Source organism: Raphanus sativus, chromosome 5 (genome assembly GCF_000801105.2).
Source record: "Raphanus sativus cultivar WK10039 chromosome 5, ASM80110v3, whole genome shotgun sequence".
NCBI classification, from domain to species: Eukaryota; Viridiplantae; Streptophyta; class Magnoliopsida; order Brassicales; family Brassicaceae; genus Raphanus; species Raphanus sativus.
The window spans coordinates 7,349,019-7,368,467 of NC_079515.1; the positions used below are offsets into that span (position 1 = coordinate 7,349,019).

General features: G+C 32.1%; 4 protein-coding genes across 4 annotated transcripts in view; 3 read left to right on the forward strand and 1 right to left on the reverse strand.

Annotated features, from left to right (window-relative positions):
- Positions 1 to 3,824: 3,824 nt before the first annotated feature.
- Positions 3,825 to 5,755, reverse strand: LOC108856597 (uncharacterized). The gene is made up of 5 exons (XM_018630440.2): positions 5,518 to 5,755; positions 5,357 to 5,406; positions 4,946 to 5,072; positions 4,741 to 4,848; positions 3,825 to 4,648 (listed from the first exon to the last, which is right to left on the reverse strand). The coding sequence occupies exons 1-5, from the start codon at positions 5,639 to 5,641 to the stop codon at positions 4,026 to 4,028; spliced, it is 1,032 nt and encodes a 343-aa protein (XP_018485942.1). The 5' UTR covers positions 5,642 to 5,755; the 3' UTR covers positions 3,825 to 4,025.
- A 127-nt stretch (positions 5,756 to 5,882) lies between these two features.
- On the forward strand, positions 5,883 to 9,511 carry LOC108856908 (outer envelope protein 64, chloroplastic). The gene is made up of 13 exons (XM_018630809.2): positions 5,883 to 6,196; positions 6,522 to 6,674; positions 6,845 to 6,969; positions 7,086 to 7,211; positions 7,389 to 7,571; positions 7,662 to 7,806; positions 7,893 to 8,061; positions 8,161 to 8,295; positions 8,425 to 8,625; positions 8,742 to 8,869; positions 8,952 to 9,003; positions 9,101 to 9,170; positions 9,246 to 9,511. The coding sequence occupies exons 1-13, from the start codon at positions 5,994 to 5,996 to the stop codon at positions 9,326 to 9,328; spliced, it is 1,773 nt and encodes a 590-aa protein (XP_018486311.2). The 5' UTR covers positions 5,883 to 5,993; the 3' UTR covers positions 9,329 to 9,511.
- Positions 9,512 to 9,647: 136 nt separating this feature from the next.
- On the forward strand, positions 9,648 to 10,902 carry LOC108856909 (protein C2-DOMAIN ABA-RELATED 4). Its single transcript, XM_018630811.2, has 4 exons — positions 9,648 to 9,778; positions 9,864 to 10,066; positions 10,192 to 10,287; positions 10,358 to 10,902. Exons 2-4 carry the CDS (start codon positions 9,920 to 9,922, stop codon positions 10,646 to 10,648), a joined length of 534 nt encoding a protein of 177 aa, XP_018486313.1. The 5' UTR covers positions 9,648 to 9,778; positions 9,864 to 9,919; the 3' UTR covers positions 10,649 to 10,902.
- Positions 10,903 to 17,698: 6,796 nt separating this feature from the next.
- Positions 17,699 to 19,449, forward strand: part of LOC108862712 (phosphoethanolamine N-methyltransferase 1) — a 2,190-nt gene continuing 439 nt past the window's right edge. Inside the window, 13 exon segments of the mRNA XM_056985619.1 lie at positions 17,699 to 17,717; positions 17,898 to 17,943; positions 17,945 to 18,000; positions 18,081 to 18,145; positions 18,147 to 18,212; positions 18,214 to 18,231; positions 18,313 to 18,449; positions 18,528 to 18,625; positions 18,628 to 18,671; positions 18,925 to 19,059; positions 19,147 to 19,246; positions 19,249 to 19,288; positions 19,383 to 19,447. Coding sequence (XP_056841599.1) covers positions 17,699 to 17,717; positions 17,898 to 17,943; positions 17,945 to 18,000; positions 18,081 to 18,145; positions 18,147 to 18,212; positions 18,214 to 18,231; positions 18,313 to 18,449; positions 18,528 to 18,625; positions 18,628 to 18,671; positions 18,925 to 19,059; positions 19,147 to 19,246; positions 19,249 to 19,288; positions 19,383 to 19,447 — 889 coding nt within the window.

A 19,449-nucleotide genomic window follows, 5' to 3' on the forward strand; every position in this document is an offset into this window, starting at 1 on the left:
AATGCAATAAAAGAATAAACCAAAGAGATAAGAAGTCTAAAACGAAAAAAATGAAAAAAATTAATAATTGAAGATAAATATATTATTTAATATTACAATGCAGCAACACACAATTTATTTTGTCATGCATAACTTTAAAAATGTTCATTTCTCATGCATACAATTTATTTAATATTCATACATTATGTAAGTATTATGTTAGAGGGATCATTATTTATTTCTAAAATAATTATAATATTACTCATCAGTTTAATTTTAACAGTTATTACAAATTTAAATAAAGTAAAAATTAAATAAAAAATAAAAAATAGAAGATAAAAAATTCACTATTTCCGGGCGTTTACGCACGGGGTTATTTTCTAGTATGCAGTAATATTAAAATAAAATAGTAACAAATGAAATAGTATAGTATAAATTGTTCATATTTTTACATGTCTATAGTTACAAATGAAATAAGACAATATTTTGTAATTGGTCACAAAGTATAAATCATATTAAATTTTATCTAAAATAACGTGAATATCAGTTATTTTGAAACAAATTTTTTTTTCTAAACACCAATTAAAATGATACAAACTACGGAGAAAATATATAAAACAGTGGTATTTACGTTCGATGAACTAACTCTAGCAATGGAATGGCAAAACCCATATCAAACCAAAAGTCATTAGGCAAAATAATATAGCCCCAATAATATATCTCTTTATTTTGCTTACTAGATGTGCCCACCACTTTGTGTGTGACTAACAATTAAAATAAAATAAAAAAATTCCCTATTTTGATTGGAAATTAAATAAAACTAGATTATGATCCGCGCTTTGAAAGCGCGGAATATTTTACGATGAAAATTTTCACTAATAACTTAACAAATATTTTGGTAACTTTTAAAGAGTGTATTTAAAATATTTTTGCATTTAAATCAGTGTTTCTAAATTCAACCCGATTGTGATTTATACCGGTTAATCTGGAGATCTGACAATTCAATTTAGGTTTTTAAAATATTCATATTAACAAAAATCACTAAAATCCGAGACTAACCGATTGAACTGATGGATGACCAATATATAATCTAATTTGATTTAAATTGTAATAGTTTCATAATTTGTAATCTTATAATCCAAATTTTAAAGTTCATTATTTTGCAATTTATGAAATTATGATGTTTCTACAAAATTTTAAAAAGAAAATGATAGATATAAAATATTAAGATTAATTATTGTGTTGTTTGGAAACATTGATAGTAGTATAAAAATATATTGTTTGGAAATATTGATAGTAGTATAAAGAAATAAGTATATTGTTTGGAAATATGGATAGTAGTATAAAGAAATGAACATTACTGATTTAATGTAGGTTTAACTATAAAGTATAAATGTGTATTTAATTTAAAAACTTACAAAATAAATGTTAGGTCCAACAAAATGTTTCTGTTTTAATAAGATAGATGGTAGATGTGAAATGATGATCCTTATGTAATTACGTCCAGATGTTCGACAAAGTTTTTAAACTTCCATATATTTTCTTCTTCTTTATATCTGTTTTTGCTTTAATTGTGCGGCTTTGGAGTTTTGAACGTAATTTCTCAACAAATACTCTGATATCTCCACTCTTTTGGTGCCTTAACATGGAAGAGAATACCTAGTTTACAAAAAAAAAAAGAATTATCAACGGTGGCGTTGGGTTAGTGGTTTAGTGTTTGGAGTAGGTTTCATTGTACTCCTAGTTCGATTCCCGTTGGAAGAGATGCTTTACGCCATATTGTCGGTATTAGCACCGGATGGTCCCGGACCTTGGGGACTACTTGGACCAAAGATCCAGACACTTCCTAGTTTACAAAAAAAAAACATGGAAGAAAATACAAATGATGAAAATGATGGACATGTTATCATGATTTTATTAGTTTTAAAGGTAAAATGAAGGTGTATTGAATTTGGTGTGATTTTTGTTAAATAGTTCTAGAATCTCATGTGAAACTATGAGATTTTAATTTTAATTTTTATAATTAAAATACCCCTCCTAAACACTCTAAAAATAATTAAAACACTCTAAAATCTTTAACTTAAGTTTTGTTAAATAGGAATAGATTTCAAAATATTTTATGAAATAATAAATTCAATAACACTAGATTTTAAAATGTTTCTTTTAAAATAAAAAAGACGTTGTTACATGAAGGGAACACCATTTCCTGATTTTAGCCTTTTCAGTCCATCATGTAAATTAGACATGGGCATTTATACCTCAAACCGAAGTATTTATCTAAATCTTAACCGAAATAAACTGGATCTGAACCAATATCCGAACGAGACTTATAAACTTACTACTTTGAAGTTTAGATGTAACTTGAACCAAACCGAAATCCAAACTAGAATCCGAAGATATCCAAAATTAGTTAAATATGTTAATATTTTTATATATGTTAAGTTAATTTAGATAATTTATAGTATTTAAAGATTTCTGGTGTTTATTTTATTTTTTTATTTTGAATACTTTTCATTACTTTAGATATTTTAATTAATTTTCTGAATAATTTCTATATTTTGAATTTTTTTTTGTTATTTTCAGGTTAACAAATATTTTAGACGATTTCAGATATTGGTTACAATCCGATCCGAACCGAACTTGGAAATAACCAAACCGATCCAACGGAGCCTAACACTCATGTCAATAATTAAACTAACAATTCTTTTGTTTTTCCTAACAATAATTAAACTACTCTGAAGTAATTAAACATCAATGTCCCCTGAATTAGTAAGGAGATGATGGAAGGCGAATTGATTGTAAGAAGTCGATGATAATTAAGTTCAAAAAAAGTCGATGATAATCTAAAACGAAGTAGTATCAATCGCCATAGATCCTGTCAATATGCTAGGTAATCTCTTATCCATATGATAGATCGCTACCTTTTTTGTTAGTAAAACTTTTGTAAATGTTTGTTTTGATTTCTTTGAACTTTATGATAAATTAAATGGACAACAAACAGAATGCACATAGACTGCAGATTATATCCGGACTCTTGGCCTTAAACCATACAAACTCTTTGAAACCTAACTCAAGCACATCATCTTGTTGTAAGAAACTTTGACTCATTTTTTTTGTTTATGAAAGCATCAGCTTAGATCTTTGCAATTACAAAATAGCTTGTTGCAGATTTTGAAACTTTCAGTAAGTGCAGAGCTTGTGTTTAACAAACTGGGGTTTCATAGGATGAGTTGAGGAGAAATCGTGATACTGAGAAAATATATCGTTGGAATATGTAGTCGCTTGTGTTTGAAGTACGAGGGAAACATAACTGCTTAGCTTAGAGAATAGATCCTGATTTTTTTTAAAAAAAAATACTTCTTCCGTTTTTAAATAATACATGTTTTGAGATTTTCACACTTTTTAATAAAACATATTAAAATTTACTTATTAGTGCATAGTTTTTTGTTATTTTATGTTTCTTATATTTCTAAACCAATAAAATTTCAAGAAATGCAATTAATGTTTTTGAGATTCACAATTATTCATAATTAGTTGACAAAAATTACATTGAAAATATGAAAAATACATCTTTTTGAAACAAAAAAAATTCCTAAAACATACATCTTTAAAAAACAGAGGGAGTAGGTTAGTTGCATGCAGTTATACAAAATTTAGTAATATTCTAGATAACAAAATATAAGGATGTTCTTATTTCGATAGAATATACTGTTTTATTAGAGAATCATTAATGCTTTTACACTAATTAATATCGGTTATATAAATAAACTAATTTTTTCAATGCAAACTCAAATGTTTGACAGAAATCTCACAATATAATTCAATTAAATTAAAAAGTTATAAAATTATTGTAAAAATTTTGTAATTTATGATAAAATAATAAATCAGTACTAAAAGAAATTCAATATGGAGATCATAGTGACAAAAGATAAAACTACAATTACTCTTTTCCGGTTCTATGAACCAACGAACCGGCATTTTATTTATCCCAAAATCTAACACCTAAAAACACATCCATCCAGCAGCATCACTACCACCAGTTTCACTCAAGCTGAAAACTCAAACAGCATAGTGTGCTTGTACTTCTCACCAGCCTTGACCACAACACACGGGAAACTCTTCTGGTTAATCGCGTTCGGGAACCCTTGCGTCTCAAGGCACACACCTGCATGCTTCCCATAAACCGCATTCCCTTTCCCCACCACTCCATCCACATAGTTCCCCGTATAAAACTGCACACCGGGAGCATCGGTCCACAAGTCCATCACCCTTGAGCTCTCACCGTCTCTAAGCCTCGCCGCGTGTTTCAGCCCGACTTTCTCTTGATCAGGACAGTCCAACACGTAGTTGTGATCGTACCCAATTCCCACCTCTCCTATACGCTCTCCTATCCGTTTCTCCTCGGTGAAATCGAAAGGAGTTCCTTTTACCGGTAAGAGCTCTCCTGTAGGAACTGAGTGTTGATCCACGGGGGTGATATGAGAACCCCAGATTTGGATCCTGTGGTCAAGAATGTTTCCTGAGTCGTGACCCGATAAGTTCCAGTATGTATGTTGAGCTAAATTGATGGGAGTGTCTTTGTTCTCAGGAACTGCCTCCATGTCGAGTCTCATGGTCGTGGCTGACGTGAGAGTGTATGTCACCGTGACAGTAACCGCACCGGGATAGCCTATGAAAGGAGAAAAAAATACACATTAATACATTTAGCTAATCTAATCTGATATTAGATAATAATAAAAAAAAAAAATTTGTTCTAACGACCTTCTTCTCCATCGGCGCTGTGATATTTGAATGTGATGAAAGGTTTGTCACCGTCTTTCTTGTATCCTGCGACTTCCCATAACTTCTTATCGAAACCTTTGTTGCCACCTGTAAGATAAGAGTATCATTTATGTTTTTACACATCCGATTGAGTTCATAGGAAAGCTACAGTATCATATTTAGGAAAGAAGAATGGTTATATTACCGTGGAGGCTGTTGGGACCATTGTTGATGGGCAAAGTATAGTCAACTCCATTGAGACTAAACTTGCCCTCTTTAATCCGATTTGCTACACGACCAACTATGCAACCGAAGTAGGGTGCAAGCCCGTTCTGTAACAATCATATACTTCAGATTCATAAATACACAAATTTCATATATATATTTAACAATATTATTCAGACAATATGCATACGAAGTAGTTCAGACACATCACACATCTGTTATTGTTGCTAATAAGTAGTCTATTTACCAATTCAGACAACAGAAACCACATGGGTGATCAGATAGACATCGATCAGAACTCTCTTTTTCTTTTCTCTTTTGTAATCAGATCTAATGAAATATGTGTCGAGATCAATAAAGGAGTTAGGTGATTTTCAAAGAGAAGTATTACCACATATGGATCCACCGAGTCAAATCCGAGAACTACATCAGCCAGTTTACCTTTGTTTAAGAAAAGAAAAAACAAACTTGATCATCAGATGGTTAATTGAGATCTTTGGAGAAATAAAGGAATAAGATAAACGGAGGAGGAAGGGAGGAAGGAGAAGGAACCGTTATTGTCGGGGACAGACAAGGAGGTGATGGTGGCGCCATAGTTAGAGATCTTGACCTGCATGGATCCATTGTTGAGCTCGAAGATCTCAGGAGTGTTGTTGTTCTTGCTCTGATCCGCCATTAGAGAGATTGAAGTTCAAGTTAGGGTTAAGGATAAGAAGGAAGAGAAAGCCAAGTGAATTAGATTTTGTTGATATGTAAAACAGAGAAACAAGGGGAAGTGACCAGTTCTGTTGAGCTACGCTGACGTCATCTCAATCTCAAACTCTCCTCTTTTAAAAAAAAAAGAATTAAAAAGACACACAATTACATTTATTTTATTAATATGTTTTGGGGTTAGAGAATGGGAAATAAACCTCGAGCAACGCAAAACACACACACAAAACAAAAAACAAAACGCTTTCTTCTTCCTTTTAGGGTCTCTTCTCTCTCTTTCTCTCTTATCTTAAGCTAAGCAAAGCAGTCATCATCAGATGGCGTCTCACGCTTCGAATCTATGGGTGCTTCTAGGTTTAGGCATAGCCGGGATCCTCTTGGCTGCTAAGAAGCTCAAGAAGACCATCCGTGAAGATTTCGGCGCCTTTGTCGACAAGCTCTTACTCCTCCCTCCTCCGCAGCCTGCTCCTCCCAAAGCTCCTCATCCTCTCACCGGTCTCTCCTTCGCCGTATCCGACGTGTAAGCCACCGTAGACTTGTTTTTCCCCCTCCTCCTCTCGACTCCACATGTCTGTGATTTAGGTGGAGAATCTTTGTTTGCTGAAAGAAGTCAAAATGCGTTGACTCCGGCTGATTATAATATTTGTTCGTGAACTTATCAGAGTATAGTTTCATTTGGAGCAATGAGTAGATTCAAATGTCAGTATGTGAGTGTAGGATGAGGTTGTTGAGAGTGTTTGGCTTCTACTTATCCATGGAGTCCACTTTATACACTATGAGTGGACTATAGGTTCATAGATTAGTTAATGTTTTTATCTAATTTTATGTTCTTATCTGTTTTGCAGATTCGATGTTACAGGCTACGTGACTGGCTTTGGTCATCCAGATTGGGCCAGGACGCATGAAGCTGCTTCTTCAACATGTCCTGTGGTTTCTACTCTCGTTGAAGGTGGTGCCACTTGCCTTGGCAAAACTGTTGTTGATGAACTTGCCTTTAGGTTTGCCTCTCTCTCTCTCTTTCTATTACCTAAATATTGAATTTCAGGAAAGGACATATAGTTTGTGATTCCATTGTGAAATTTTTTTTTATTTTGTTTGTGGAGAAACAAGCGTTACGGTTGTGTCTCTAAGTATTTTGATTCCTTTTGTTTTGTGTTTTTTTTTTCAGTATAAGTGGAGAAAACAAGCATTACGAGCCTCCCACAAATCCTGCTGCTCATGATCGTATCCCTGGTGGCGCTTGCAGTGGAGCTGCTGTTTCCGTAGCTACTAACGCTGTGGATTTTGCCTTAGGTGAGTTCCATTCGCTGTGGTGCAAGATAACCCTAAGTTTTGGTAACAAAACATGGTTGTGATTTATATTCCAAGATACTGTAACTGTTATAAAGATGTTTAATTTATGATTGCAGGCATCGACACAGTTGGCGGGGTAAGAGTGCCTGCTGGATACTGTGGCGTCCTTGGATTCAAATCTTCCCATGGGGCCATTTCAAACACTGGGATCATACCAGTATCTTCCAGTCTTGACTCTGTTGGTATGAATACATATACACATGTGTCAATTAAACCTTTGTGGTCTAATATGAATTATTTACTAGGTTGTGATTGTTATGTACTTATATTGCAAGATGACTTCGGTCAGATGACAATTTACATCTAGCACTATTATGTGAATATTAGGTTGATTCTGATCAATAGATATTTGCCTTCAGGATGGTTTGCACGCGATCCAAACACCCTACGTCGTGTTGGCCATGTACTCTTGCACCTTCCATTTTCCACACAACGGAATCCAAGGCAAATCATTGTAGCTGATGACTATTTTCAGCTGTTAAAGATCCCTGTGGACCGGATTACACAGGTGGTGACCAAATCAGCCGAAAAGCTCTTCGGAAGTAAAGCCCTTTGCTCTTTCACGAAGCACCTCCGTCTCTGTCATATATCCTGATTGTGTAATCGAGATGTTCCTTTGTTTTCATTTTCAGGACAATCGCTGAAGCATCAGAACCTGGAGAACTATTTTGAATCTAAAATTCCTAGCTTGAAAGAGTTCACTAGGACAAAAGCCATTGCTAGCACGAAGGTCTCAACATCAGGACTACTGGCAAATGTGATGCAGCTTATTCAAAGGTGTTCCTGTTGTTTTATTCACCATCAGAGGATGAGAGAATCTCGATTCTGAACTCCTAAAGAACGATCTTAACTTTGTATTATAGGCACGAGTTTCTTCAAAACCATGGGGATTGGATCAATACAGTGAAGCCAGCTATTGATCCTGTGATTTCTTCGCAATTGTCTGAGAAAACAGAGCTAAACAACGAAGAGATTGAGAATCTGAATACAATCAGAAACCAGACACGAGTGGCTGTAAATTCACTTCTCAAGGTATCCCCTGCTATTTCCATGCCATCTCCACAACTTGAGCAACTTTGTTTTGACGTGTGTCTTGACTAAGCTTATGTGTCTGTTCTCATATGCGTAAAGGATGATGGCATTCTGGTTATCCCAACAATGCCAACTCTTCCTCCAAAACTCGGTAGCAAAGAGACAATCTCCGAAGACTATCAAAACCGAGCTTCGAGTCTACTTAGCATTGCTAGCATATCGGGCTGTTGTCAGGTTATCTCTTAACAGTTCCTTTCCTCTGTGCCCTCAAATAAATCAACCACTTACCAGACAGCATTAGCAAAAACAATTCAGACATTAATATTATGTGTCTTTGAACATTTATCGGTTCTGATAATACAGGTGACAGTGCCGCTGGGACACCACGAGAAGTCCCCTGTTTCAGTTTCTTTCATAGGAAGGCATGGTGGTGACCGCTTCTTACTAGATACAGTGCAGACGATGTATGCGTCTTTGCAAGAGAACTCCAGCGTTATTGCCGATCCTAAATCATCTAAGAAGACTATCAGCCAAGAAGAGTCGGCTGAAATTGCCAAAGAGAAGGTCAATTAATTTCTCGATGATGTATCTCTTTTTTTTCAAAGAAGGCATTGTCCTCCTTTGTCTAGTGTAGTAGTTCTGATGTGTTATTTCTTTGTTCGGTGGTTTTGTAAAACCAGGGTAACCAAGCGTTTAAAGAGAAACAGTGGCAGAAAGCTATCGGTCTATACTCAGAAGCTATTAAGCTGAGTGAAAACAATGCTACTTATTACAGTAACAGAGCTGCTGCCTATCTTGAAATTGGAAGGTAAAGTTATTTCCCTATCTCCTTTTAAGTGAGAGATGTTTTTTTGTGTGACATTGGCTTAATAAACCCTATAAATACACAGCTTTCTTCAAGCCGAAGAAGATTGTACCAAAGCCATCACTCTCGACAAGAAGGTAACAACATTCTTTAAACAAAACACTGGAGCTAAGCTAGTTTCTCCTGTAAGAACTTTTCTTTGCCTTGAATCTTAACAAAATATTTTTGTTTCAGAATGTGAAAGCTTATTTACGAAGAGGAACCGCTAGGGAAATGTTAGGCTATTACAAGGAAGCTATGGATGGTAAAGCTTTAAAGAACCAAAGTTCTTATCTATTGTTTTGACACGCTGATATAATTTTATTTTCTAATACTGCAGATTTCAGACACGCACTTGTGTTGGAACCAAACAACAAGAGAGCGTCTCTATCAGCTGAGAGACTGCGAAAGATGTTCCAGTGAAGCTTCGTCCGCACGCACCCACCTCGTTGTTCATTGAGCAAAACGTATGTTCCTTACAAATGTATCCAAAAGAGAGTATAGGGCCAATTTTGTTACAATCCTCCGCATATTTAGGCATTTTGTTTAGATTACACTTTGCGAGTCTTCGCCGAAAATGGAATCAAAATATTACGTTGTAACGGAGTTATAGCCGTCCCCTCTAAAATTGGGTTGCAAAAAAAAAAACTAACGTTCATCGTTAACACCGGATACCGAAACTCCCGGTCGTCTTCTATTATTCGTTGTGAAATTAGGTCATCCCTTTTAATATACATCGCCTGCATCCATTTCTTTCACCGCACGCTATCTCCCTCCCCTGCAAACGCTTCGCTCTAAAAGAAAAACAGAGCTAAGAGGAGGAGAGAAAACAAAGAGGCAAAGAAAAAAAAAACAATAAAACTTTTCATCACGGTGAGTTTTAATGCTTGCCATGTTTGGCGCTTGAGATTGTTTTTCAGACACAAATATTGAGATCTAAACGACGTGTGTTGTGCAGTGGAAAGCTTGATAAAAGATCGTTGAGCAATATATAGAAAATTAATCAAAAGGCGAATGAGCACGACGGGTCCGGCAAGGAAAAGCTCACTAATGGAAACTCTCTTGGGACTCCTTAGAATCCGCATCAAACGTGGCGTCAATCTCGCCGTCCGTGACATTAATAGCAGTGATCCTTACGTCGTCGTTAAAATGGGCAAACAGGTTATATGTTAATTACTACTTTTTTTTGGGGTTGGTTATATGTTACTACAATCATAGAACATTGCAATTTCTCGATATTTGAATAGTGCCAATATTAAATTTAATGTTTGTTTTTGTTGTTGCAGAAATTGAAAACTCGTGTCATCAACAAAGACGTAAATCCAGAATGGAACGAAGATCTGACCCTCTCCGTCACGGACCCCAGTCTTACCGTTCTCTTGGTAAATATTATTCATACTAAATCATATTTTTATAATTTTATGATTATGGACTATATGTGTTGGCATGTAGACGGTGTACGACCACGACATGTTTAGCAAGGACGACAAGATGGGTGATGCAGAGTTCGAGATAAAGCCGTATATCGAGGCTTTAAAAATGCAACTTGACGGTCTTCCTAGTGGTACCATCGTCACCACGGTTCAGCCATGTCGTCGCAACTGTCTAGCTGAGGAGTCTAAAATAACTTGGGTCGACGGTAAGCTCGTCCAGGATCTCGTTCTCAGATTACGACATGTTGAATGTGGAGAGGTCGAGGCTCAGCTTCAGTGGATTGACCTCCCTGGCTCCAAGGGTCTATAAAACGTCTCTTCTATTTATAATTACCGTTACTATTTGAGGGTTTTCTTTTGAATTTGAATTAAACCTCAAAAACAAAACAAGAACCGAACCATGTTGAAGTACAAAACGCGTATCAATCCGTGCGTGAGAGTATGAGGATTAAGAACGTTTGAGGGATGTTTTGTTTCCCATATGGTGATCGAGTCGTATATATTATTGTCCTTGTATATTTGGATTAGCTATGTGCCTTGAATAAAAGCTTTGATTACCACGAACAACTAACTTTATTTACATGTGTTTTATACAGTGATAAATACCTATATTGTGATGTTTGTAAATTAATTTGTTCCATAAATTTTCTTGAGTTCAGTAATATTAACCAAAAGAAGAAAAATGATGCAAACTCAGCCATAATCTAAGACAAACGTTTTGGTAACATTAAAATCCATCATGGCACCATTGACATTGGTAGGCCTTTTCAACGATTTTGATATCAGAAGTTAATGCTTATGGACTTGGGTGCTGAAACACACCACATGTAATTAATTGTAGCGAACAAGATTCACCTCTAAAGTAACCCTGGATCCTTGCGAAGAAGTAGGAAAAAGGGTCGAAGTGAAAAGTGCCAACGGAGATATTAGGTGAAGAGAATCCAGGTGTACTATAGTGAGTGATCCACCATCGTCGAAAAACGACACAACACGTGAACCCATTGTTGTCGTTTAATACAACGTGTCTTGATGATCACCATCAGTAGTGTCAAATGACTGTGATAACACTGAAGCGTCTTCTTGCTAATTCCGAAAAGGTTAAAAGAGATTCGACTCTAGTACTACTTTTTCTCATTTTTATTGGTTTGGTAGATCCCAAGGGACCCAAATTACGGTTCCCTATGAACGATCTAGAGATTCCCTTCCACCAACTCCCCCAAATTACTCAATTAGTTTTACAAAAAAAAAAATCTGTTGTTTGAATTTGTTTGACCTGAAACTCATTTCCAAGAAACTTACATTCATATTCTTCAAAACAACCCGGTATGTTCTGAATTTTGGTAACGTTTTTAGGCAATGCCTATCATTTGAGATTTCTCTTTTTTTTCTTATGAAAAGATGTCAATTGAGGAGATAGACCACACATTTGCATGCAAACACTTAGATATTTGTTTAGACAAAAAAACACTTAGATATTTGTCCAAAAAAATTATTGTGCATGAGACATTGAGACCCACCAATAATGCACACATCCACCAAAGGGTGTACATAATCCATAACTTCTCTCATTTCCACACATGCTCGTCTCGCTATCTTATTCTTCTCAAGTCTCCCATTTTGATAAATTTTAAAATGCCACTTTACTAATATTTGAATATACAGTACAAATTATATAAACTAGTAATATTGGAACTACGGAAATTTATTAATTATAGAGTTATTAATTTAAGAAAAATTCTTTTTAGATTTATTATTTTTAAAGAAAACATTAGTGTAGAAAAATGAAAGAATATTTCTTTCATGATATTATATATTAGTTAAAGTTTCTAGATTTGATTTTTAACTAGTTTAGTAGATTATTGATGTATTTTATGTATGATAATACATATTATATAATACAAATTCACCTTTATATGTAATTCTGTAAACTAAAAATAAAATTAGAGTTGAAATTCATTTTGAAGAAAGATACACGGTAAAAAAACTGTATATGTTTATATAAATTTTAATGTATGTTAATTATTAATATATAATTTTTGAGACTATATATGTATTTAAGAGTTTTCAAAATATTATTATCAAATTATTTTATCGAATAATGTTTTATTCTACACCGGTCCAATTTGAGACCGTATAAATTCACTAATTTATAGTATTTATTGATTATTAATTTATATGTAGTTAAGTAAAAAGTATCGTGTTTGTGTTTGAATGAAAATCTATAAAATATTTATACTATTAAATCATAATTTTCATTAGGATTTTGCTCTTATTTTTGGAGTTAGTTACGAAACCATGCCACTGACATTTTGTTTATATATTTTTGTTTAAATTAAATAACTAAAGATTTCATATTATTTATGGTAATTATTGTTTCCATATTTCTGTGTTTACTATTAAACTTAATTTCTTTACAAACTATACTTTTTATTTAATTTGAACGTTTAATACTTTAACCATGAATTTCGCCATTATAATTTCATTTTAATAATATATATTTATATTTGATGCATTATAAGTTACTTTATATAACCACCCTATTTGGTAAGAAATACAAAATAAAATATTATTTATACTATTAAATAATAATATCTATTAGAATTCTCCCCTTATTTTTTTGAAGTTATTTACTAAAACCATGTCACTAACATTTTATTTAAATATATATATTTTTATTTTAATTAAATAACTAAAAACCCTATATTTAATTATGATAATTAATACTTTTCCTATTTTTGTGAATACTAATAAATCTAGTTTCTCTGCAAACTATAAATTTTCATTTACTTTTAAAATTTTACTACTTTAACCATGGGTTCCACCATTATAATTTCATTTTATAGTATATATCTATATTTGATGCATTATAAATTAATTTACATAATCACTCTATTTGGTAAGAAATATAAAATAAAATATAATATTACTTTCATTTATAATATAAACTTAATATTACAAAATACAACTGTTCGTAATAGTATTTTTCACCAATTATTTTAGTCTTATATAAATTTAGATTTCATATATTCGTAATTCATTTTATCAATTATAGTATATTCAGCTATATTTGATATATCCTTAAACTATAATTGAGTTAAAAAATATTTTGATTTATCATGGGAATATTTCAATATCAGTGGAAATAAAGATCTGTAATTATTGTTTGATCGGTGATCAAAAAAATCCAGAAACTTTACGAAGGGGAGTGTATTGAACTAATGATTTTAGAATGTTTTGATGGATTTTACAATTTTGGGATTTAAAGTGAATTCAGGAGATAGTTCAGTATTTTGTTTGGGTATTTAAAAAAAGATCAGTGTTTTGGTAAGATTTCTCGTTTAAATTTTGGAGTGTTTTGGGTGATTTAATAACACTGCTATATTTGTCAAATTCATGCATAATTGTTTGAGTTATGAATCAATAGAAGCTCTCAGTTTTACATAAGCTTTAAACCCATGACTTCCAGATTTTACACAAAATGTCAAAAACAAACAAAATTATCACTACAAGAAGTTAGACATACATTTTTATAGAAATTTGTTCTTCTGGGAAAACAAAACTGAATTTCTCCGTATTCTCCACTAAAAATATACAAACCACGGTTGTAAATTTACAAATCTCTAGAGATTCACTTTCTCTCAAGATTTATATGGAATCCTCTCATTGGACATAAAGACGTTGGCCACGAGCACTAACCTTTGAATCATCGGATTTGTCTTCTCACATAGTTTTTGCAGCCATCATCAATAGCAATCCAGTTCCACATTTCACATTATTTACATGAATAGATCATTCAAACCCGTAGAATATATGCTAAATTATATCGTTAATTTAAAGCTACAACTCGACTGAAGCTCATAGTTAAACCAACTACAGAAGAATTGAGGGATGATATATATGAAAATGAGAACAATTGATAATAGAGAAAATAAGAAAATCGAATCAGATTTAAACATAATGGGATCTGGAATTTTTTTGCAGTTTTTCTAAATGTACAAGGTTTTTCGAAAAGTTTTCATCAAATAACATATGTAGAGGTGGGATTTGACTACGCCTATTTTTAAGTAAAAGAATGGTGCAAATCATTCTGAAATCTTTTTCTTAACAAACTCTTGAAAGAATGATTTATTTTGAATAACAGTAGATTTGATTTAGGTTTTACAAACTACTGATTAAATAACAGAGGATTTCAAGTGACTTTTAATAATTGTACATAAATTATATATTCAATAACAGAGTATTTTAACAAGCATTTAGAAATCATCACTTGAATAACACAAGATTTTAAAGAAAACCCAAACCATTCTAAAATCATTAGTTCAATACACCCCCCGAATAGTTAATTCCTGTTTTTTTTTTCAATTATCCTTCAATATCTTTAATCTATAAGAAATCCAAAAGAAATTATATTGTAAATATGGTATATATATAAGACTAGCTGCTCGAGACTTTTTATTTTATTTTTCTCTTTCCAAATAATCTACAATTTTCATAATTAAGTTTAAAAAATCTACATTCTCAGATGTCTATTTTTGAAATATTTATTTCCACTTAAAGTATTTTTGTATAATTTTTTACCGGAAATCAATTAAACAATTAGTATTTTATATAATTGAAATCGAAAAAATCATGAATATTCTTCCTATGCAATATATATATATATGTGAATATGAATCACTTAAGGTAGTTACAAAATTTGAAAAATTCATGTGAATTTAGCTAGAGAATATCCTAATATTATGTGAAACTAAAAAAATACAAACAACCTATAAATTTTGCTCAACAACTTATAAATGTGAAGTCAGTTAAAGAACTTTTTTAATTGAGATATTTTACTATAATTAGGATAAAACCACTTAAACTAATATTATGAAAAGTTAACAAATACAAACAACCTATAAATTTTGCTCCATATTCCTTTTTTAAACAGTTGGTATGAGTTTTATTTACGAAGTACAATTACTGAAATCCAAAAATAATCCCCTAAACTATATGGGGAATTTTCAAAAATACCACTTTCAAGTGTACATTATTCATCTTTACCACCACAAAAGACACATTTTCAAAAAATACCTTATTTATTAAATTGGTAAAGACTCTTATATCTTTATTTTTATATGTTTTTCAAAATTCTAATCCCAAATTATTCTAACCTCCCAATTCTAAACCCTAAACCCAAAATCTTCAACTCTCTAAACCCTAAACCCTAAATATATACCCTAAATTCAATATCCTAAACCCTAAACCCTAAAGTCTAAACTAAAACCTTAAATCCTTAACTCTAACCCTAAATCCTAAACTCTTAAACCCTAAGCTATTTACCTTAAACCCTAAACATCAAATCTAAACCCTAATCCCAAACCTTTAAATCTAGACCCTTTCATTAAAGTAGTTGTAAAAGTGGGTTAGTGTAAACATGAAAAGTGGTACTATTGAAAATGGTATTTTTGGCATTTCTCAAACTATATTTACGAAGTGATTTTGACACATATTCTCTCTACAATTAATTTCACAAAACAAGTATGATATGACTATTAAAATTGATGACATGACTTTCGGGAGAAATATGACATGGATAATTTCATTTAATGTTTGATTTATACTTTTGGCAAACTTATTAGAATATGGTAATAATAATTATATATTACATTTAATATTTGATATTTATTTTTGGTATTTTTTTAAAATATGTAATAGCTCATACATCATCTATAAAATAAATATATTCATATATAACATTTCAAATTTCAATTATTATTTATTTTTGTATAATTATACAATTTGTATTACTAAAACTTTCAAAAAAATCTACATTTTAAATATTTAAATATCTAATCGTAAGATTATTAGTTTCTGTTATTAACAAACTTTATTAATATTTTAGGATCATTTTTTATAATTATAACAATTTTATATCATTTTATTAGTTTTATAAAAATTAATTTAATATATATCAAATATATATTAATATTAGTAAAATAGTAAAATATATATATATTTAATAAAATATATTTTTAAATATTAGTTAGATTTAAAAAACATATATAACATTTCAAATTCGAAATATTATTATTTTTGTATAACTATACAATTTGTATTTACTAAAACTTTCAAAAAATTTCTACAATTTTTTAAAAAAAAAATATCTTTTTTTTTTGAAAGAAAATGGCATAAAAAAAAATTATATCTAATCGTAAGAATATTAGTTTTTTATATATCTATAAATTTTTAAATATTATTTAGGCTTTTTTTATAATTATTAATTTTATATTATTTTATTAGTTTTATACAAATTGATTTAAATATATATCAAATATATATTAATTAGTAAAAATAGTAAAATCTATAATATTTAATAAAATTCTATTTTTTATATAAGTTAGATTTTAAAAATTCCTTACTGCACTGGTGCAGGAAAACACCTAGTAATAGTATAAATAATGTCCAAATATAGTCTATTTTTTAATTCAGTTAATGAAAAATCAATTTAAATATATATATATAATTAGATCAAAATTAATATTTACTATATTAAGGGTTATTCAATCAATTTTTAAAAATATTTATCAAATAAAAATAATTTAGAACAATTAATCATTTTTTTTATAAATTTAAAATAATCATTCATCAATGTGAAACCGGTTTAAAAATGAATTATATACAAAACGGGTTACCTTAGCTTTTATAATTAGAAAGGAAAATTTAACCAATACAAAACAAGTTAAACAAACGAATTAACTTTTTATACATCAAAAAATAATCCCAGATTTTTAAAACACCGATCTAATTCTAATAATGTATTCGAAATGCAGAACATATTAGCATATATATATATATATATATATACTATATATATAATATACAGCACTTAATAAAAAAGGCACAGTTAAAAATATTTAGCCACAACATAAAAGACTCCAAAAACATTATGTTTACTAAAGATTTACAAGTAGATTTTTTTGACTGAAGAACTTTTTGGTTGCTTCAATTTATAACCGCGTATGTTGTTTATATTATTTACAGTCAAAAGTCAGGGAAGAGAGAGGGCAACTCGAAACGACGTACGCATCCGCCGTCCTCACCGTTCGCTTAAAAGCGGGCGCGCAGTTAGCCACTTCTCACCCACAAAACATCTCTCTCTCTCTCTCAGATATCGTAAACACTCGCACTAAAAAATAACATTTGTTTCCCGTTGTGAATTTGATGCGCAGAGAGGCCGATCCGTAAACCGTAGATCAAGAAGCTTCTCTAGATCCAGACTCGCCGTCGAAGGCCACTGAAAATCACCATCTCTCTCTCGCAAACACATCTTTTTCTTTTTTTTTTTTTTAATTTCCGGACGAAACACCTTTTCCCCACAATGGCAGCAGCATCGTACGGTGAGATCTCGATTAGAACACGTTTTTGTTACAAAATTAAATGATTTATATATCCGCTTTTTAAAATAATCGAGAATGTTTTTATCTGAATTAAGATTTTGTTATAATTGGAATAATAATAATATAATAATAATAATAATAATAATAATAATAATAAATAAAATGATGTGGGGGGAGCAGAGGCAGAGCGTGATGTCCAGAAGAATTACTGGATTGGCATTCCGCTGTCTCACTGTTGAAGCCATGATGCTCGACTCTCGAGCCTCTGATCTCGACAAGGAAGACGCCCGAGGTTTACCTTTTACTTTTTTTCTAAAATATATTTTTGTGATATCTTTGTTGAATCTTATTGGTTTTGGTTTTAACGGCTGCAGGTGCTCTCTTTGCTCCCGCCATATGAAGGCAAATCGGTGCTGGAACTTGGAGCTGGGTATTGGTCGGTTCACTGGTGAATTGGCTCAGAAGCGTGGTCAACTCATCGCTCTTGACTTCATTTGATAGCGTCATCAAGAAGGTTTTTTTTTTACTTGCTTTCACATTCTCAAGGTGTTGTTTTTACGCGTAATTGCTCATCACTTGTTAATGTTTATTGCAGAATGAGAGTGTCAACGGGCACTACAAGAATGTGAAGTTTATGTGTGCTGATGTCACATCCCCTGACCTCAACATCACTGATGGATCCATTGATTTGATTTTCTCCAACTGGCTTCTCATGTATCTCTCTGACAAAGAGGATATTAAGATCTCATCCTTTTATATCATTAAGAGGCGATTCAGTTTTTTTTTTTAATTGGTTTTGGTGGGATGCAGGGTGGAGCTTTTGGCTGAAAGGATGGTTGGTTGGATCAAAGTTGGAGGATACATTTTCTTCAGAGAATCTTGCTTCCACCAATCTTGGTGCAGCAAGCGCAATCCAACCCCACTCACTACCGTGAACCCGGTTTCTATACCAAGGTTCTTACTTTTTTACACAACTGCATTTTCAATTGTTTAGCGGATTAGGGATAGTTAGAATGCCTATGGCTATACTTAAGGTATGTTGAGATTTACGAGAGTTTAGTGACTTTAAATCGAAGAATAAAGGGTACATAACCACTTAATTTGCTGTGCTTTTGGTGTTTGCTTGTTTTGGTTTATCTTATCTTTTGAAGTAATGTATTGGAATACTGAAGTTCACTCCCGTAGAAGTTATGTGGCATTTAAAAAGTCTATTATGGTGAATAAATGCAGGGTGTTTCAAGAATGTGTGACTCGAGATGCTGCTGGGAACTCTTTTGAGCTCTCCTATGATCGGGCAAAGTGCATTGGAGCTTATGTGAAGAACAAGAAGAATCAGAACCAGGTAGCACTTAATATAAAACTATGTCTATATCCTTTTACTCCAAGATCTTAAACCACTGATAACACTCTTTTGTGATGTGGAATGCAGATTTGTTGGGTTTGGCAGAAAGTCAGCTCACAAAACGACAGAGGCTTCCAACGTTTCTTGGACAATGTTCAGTACAAATCCAGTGGGATCCTACGCTATGAGCTGTCTTTGGACATGGCTATGTGAGCACTGGTGGAATCGGGTAAATCCCTATTTGTTTTGCTTGCGTTGTGTTGTGTGTTTTATGAATACGATCAGTTATTACATGTGTTTGTGTTATGTTTCTTAATACAGAGACAACCCAAAGAGTTTGTGGAGAAAATGGATCTGAAACCAGGACAGAAAGTGTTAGATGTTGGTTGT

Excerpts from the sequence above, each read along its gene's own strand:
- LOC108856597 (XM_018630440.2), bottom strand. The coding sequence starts at position 5,641 with ATGGCGGATCAGAGCAAGAACAACAACACTCCTGAGATCTTCGAGCTC. Across the intron at positions 5,073-5,356 it reads ACTCGGTGGATCCATATGTG|AACGGGCTTGCACCCTACTT; the intron begins GTAATACTTCTC and ends TGATTGTTACAG. Across the intron at positions 4,649-4,740 it reads CAGCGCCGATGGAGAAGAAG|GCTATCCCGGTGCGGTTACT; the intron begins GTCGTTAGAACA and ends CTCCTTTCATAG.
- LOC108856908 (XM_018630809.2), top strand. The coding sequence starts at position 5,994 with ATGGCGTCTCACGCTTCGAATCTATGGGTGCTTCTAGGTTTAGGCATA. Across the intron at positions 7,212-7,388 it reads TTCCAGTCTTGACTCTGTTG|GATGGTTTGCACGCGATCCA; the intron begins GTATGAATACAT and ends ATTTGCCTTCAG. Across the intron at positions 7,572-7,661 it reads AGCCGAAAAGCTCTTCGGAA|GACAATCGCTGAAGCATCAG; the intron begins GTAAAGCCCTTT and ends TTTCATTTTCAG.
- LOC108856909 (XM_018630811.2), top strand. The coding sequence starts at position 9,920 with ATGAGCACGACGGGTCCGGCAAGGAAAAGCTCACTAATGGAAACTCTC. Across the intron at positions 10,067-10,191 it reads TCGTTAAAATGGGCAAACAG|AAATTGAAAACTCGTGTCAT; the intron begins GTTATATGTTAA and ends TTGTTGTTGCAG. Across the intron at positions 10,288-10,357 it reads CCAGTCTTACCGTTCTCTTG|ACGGTGTACGACCACGACAT; the intron begins GTAAATATTATT and ends GTTGGCATGTAG.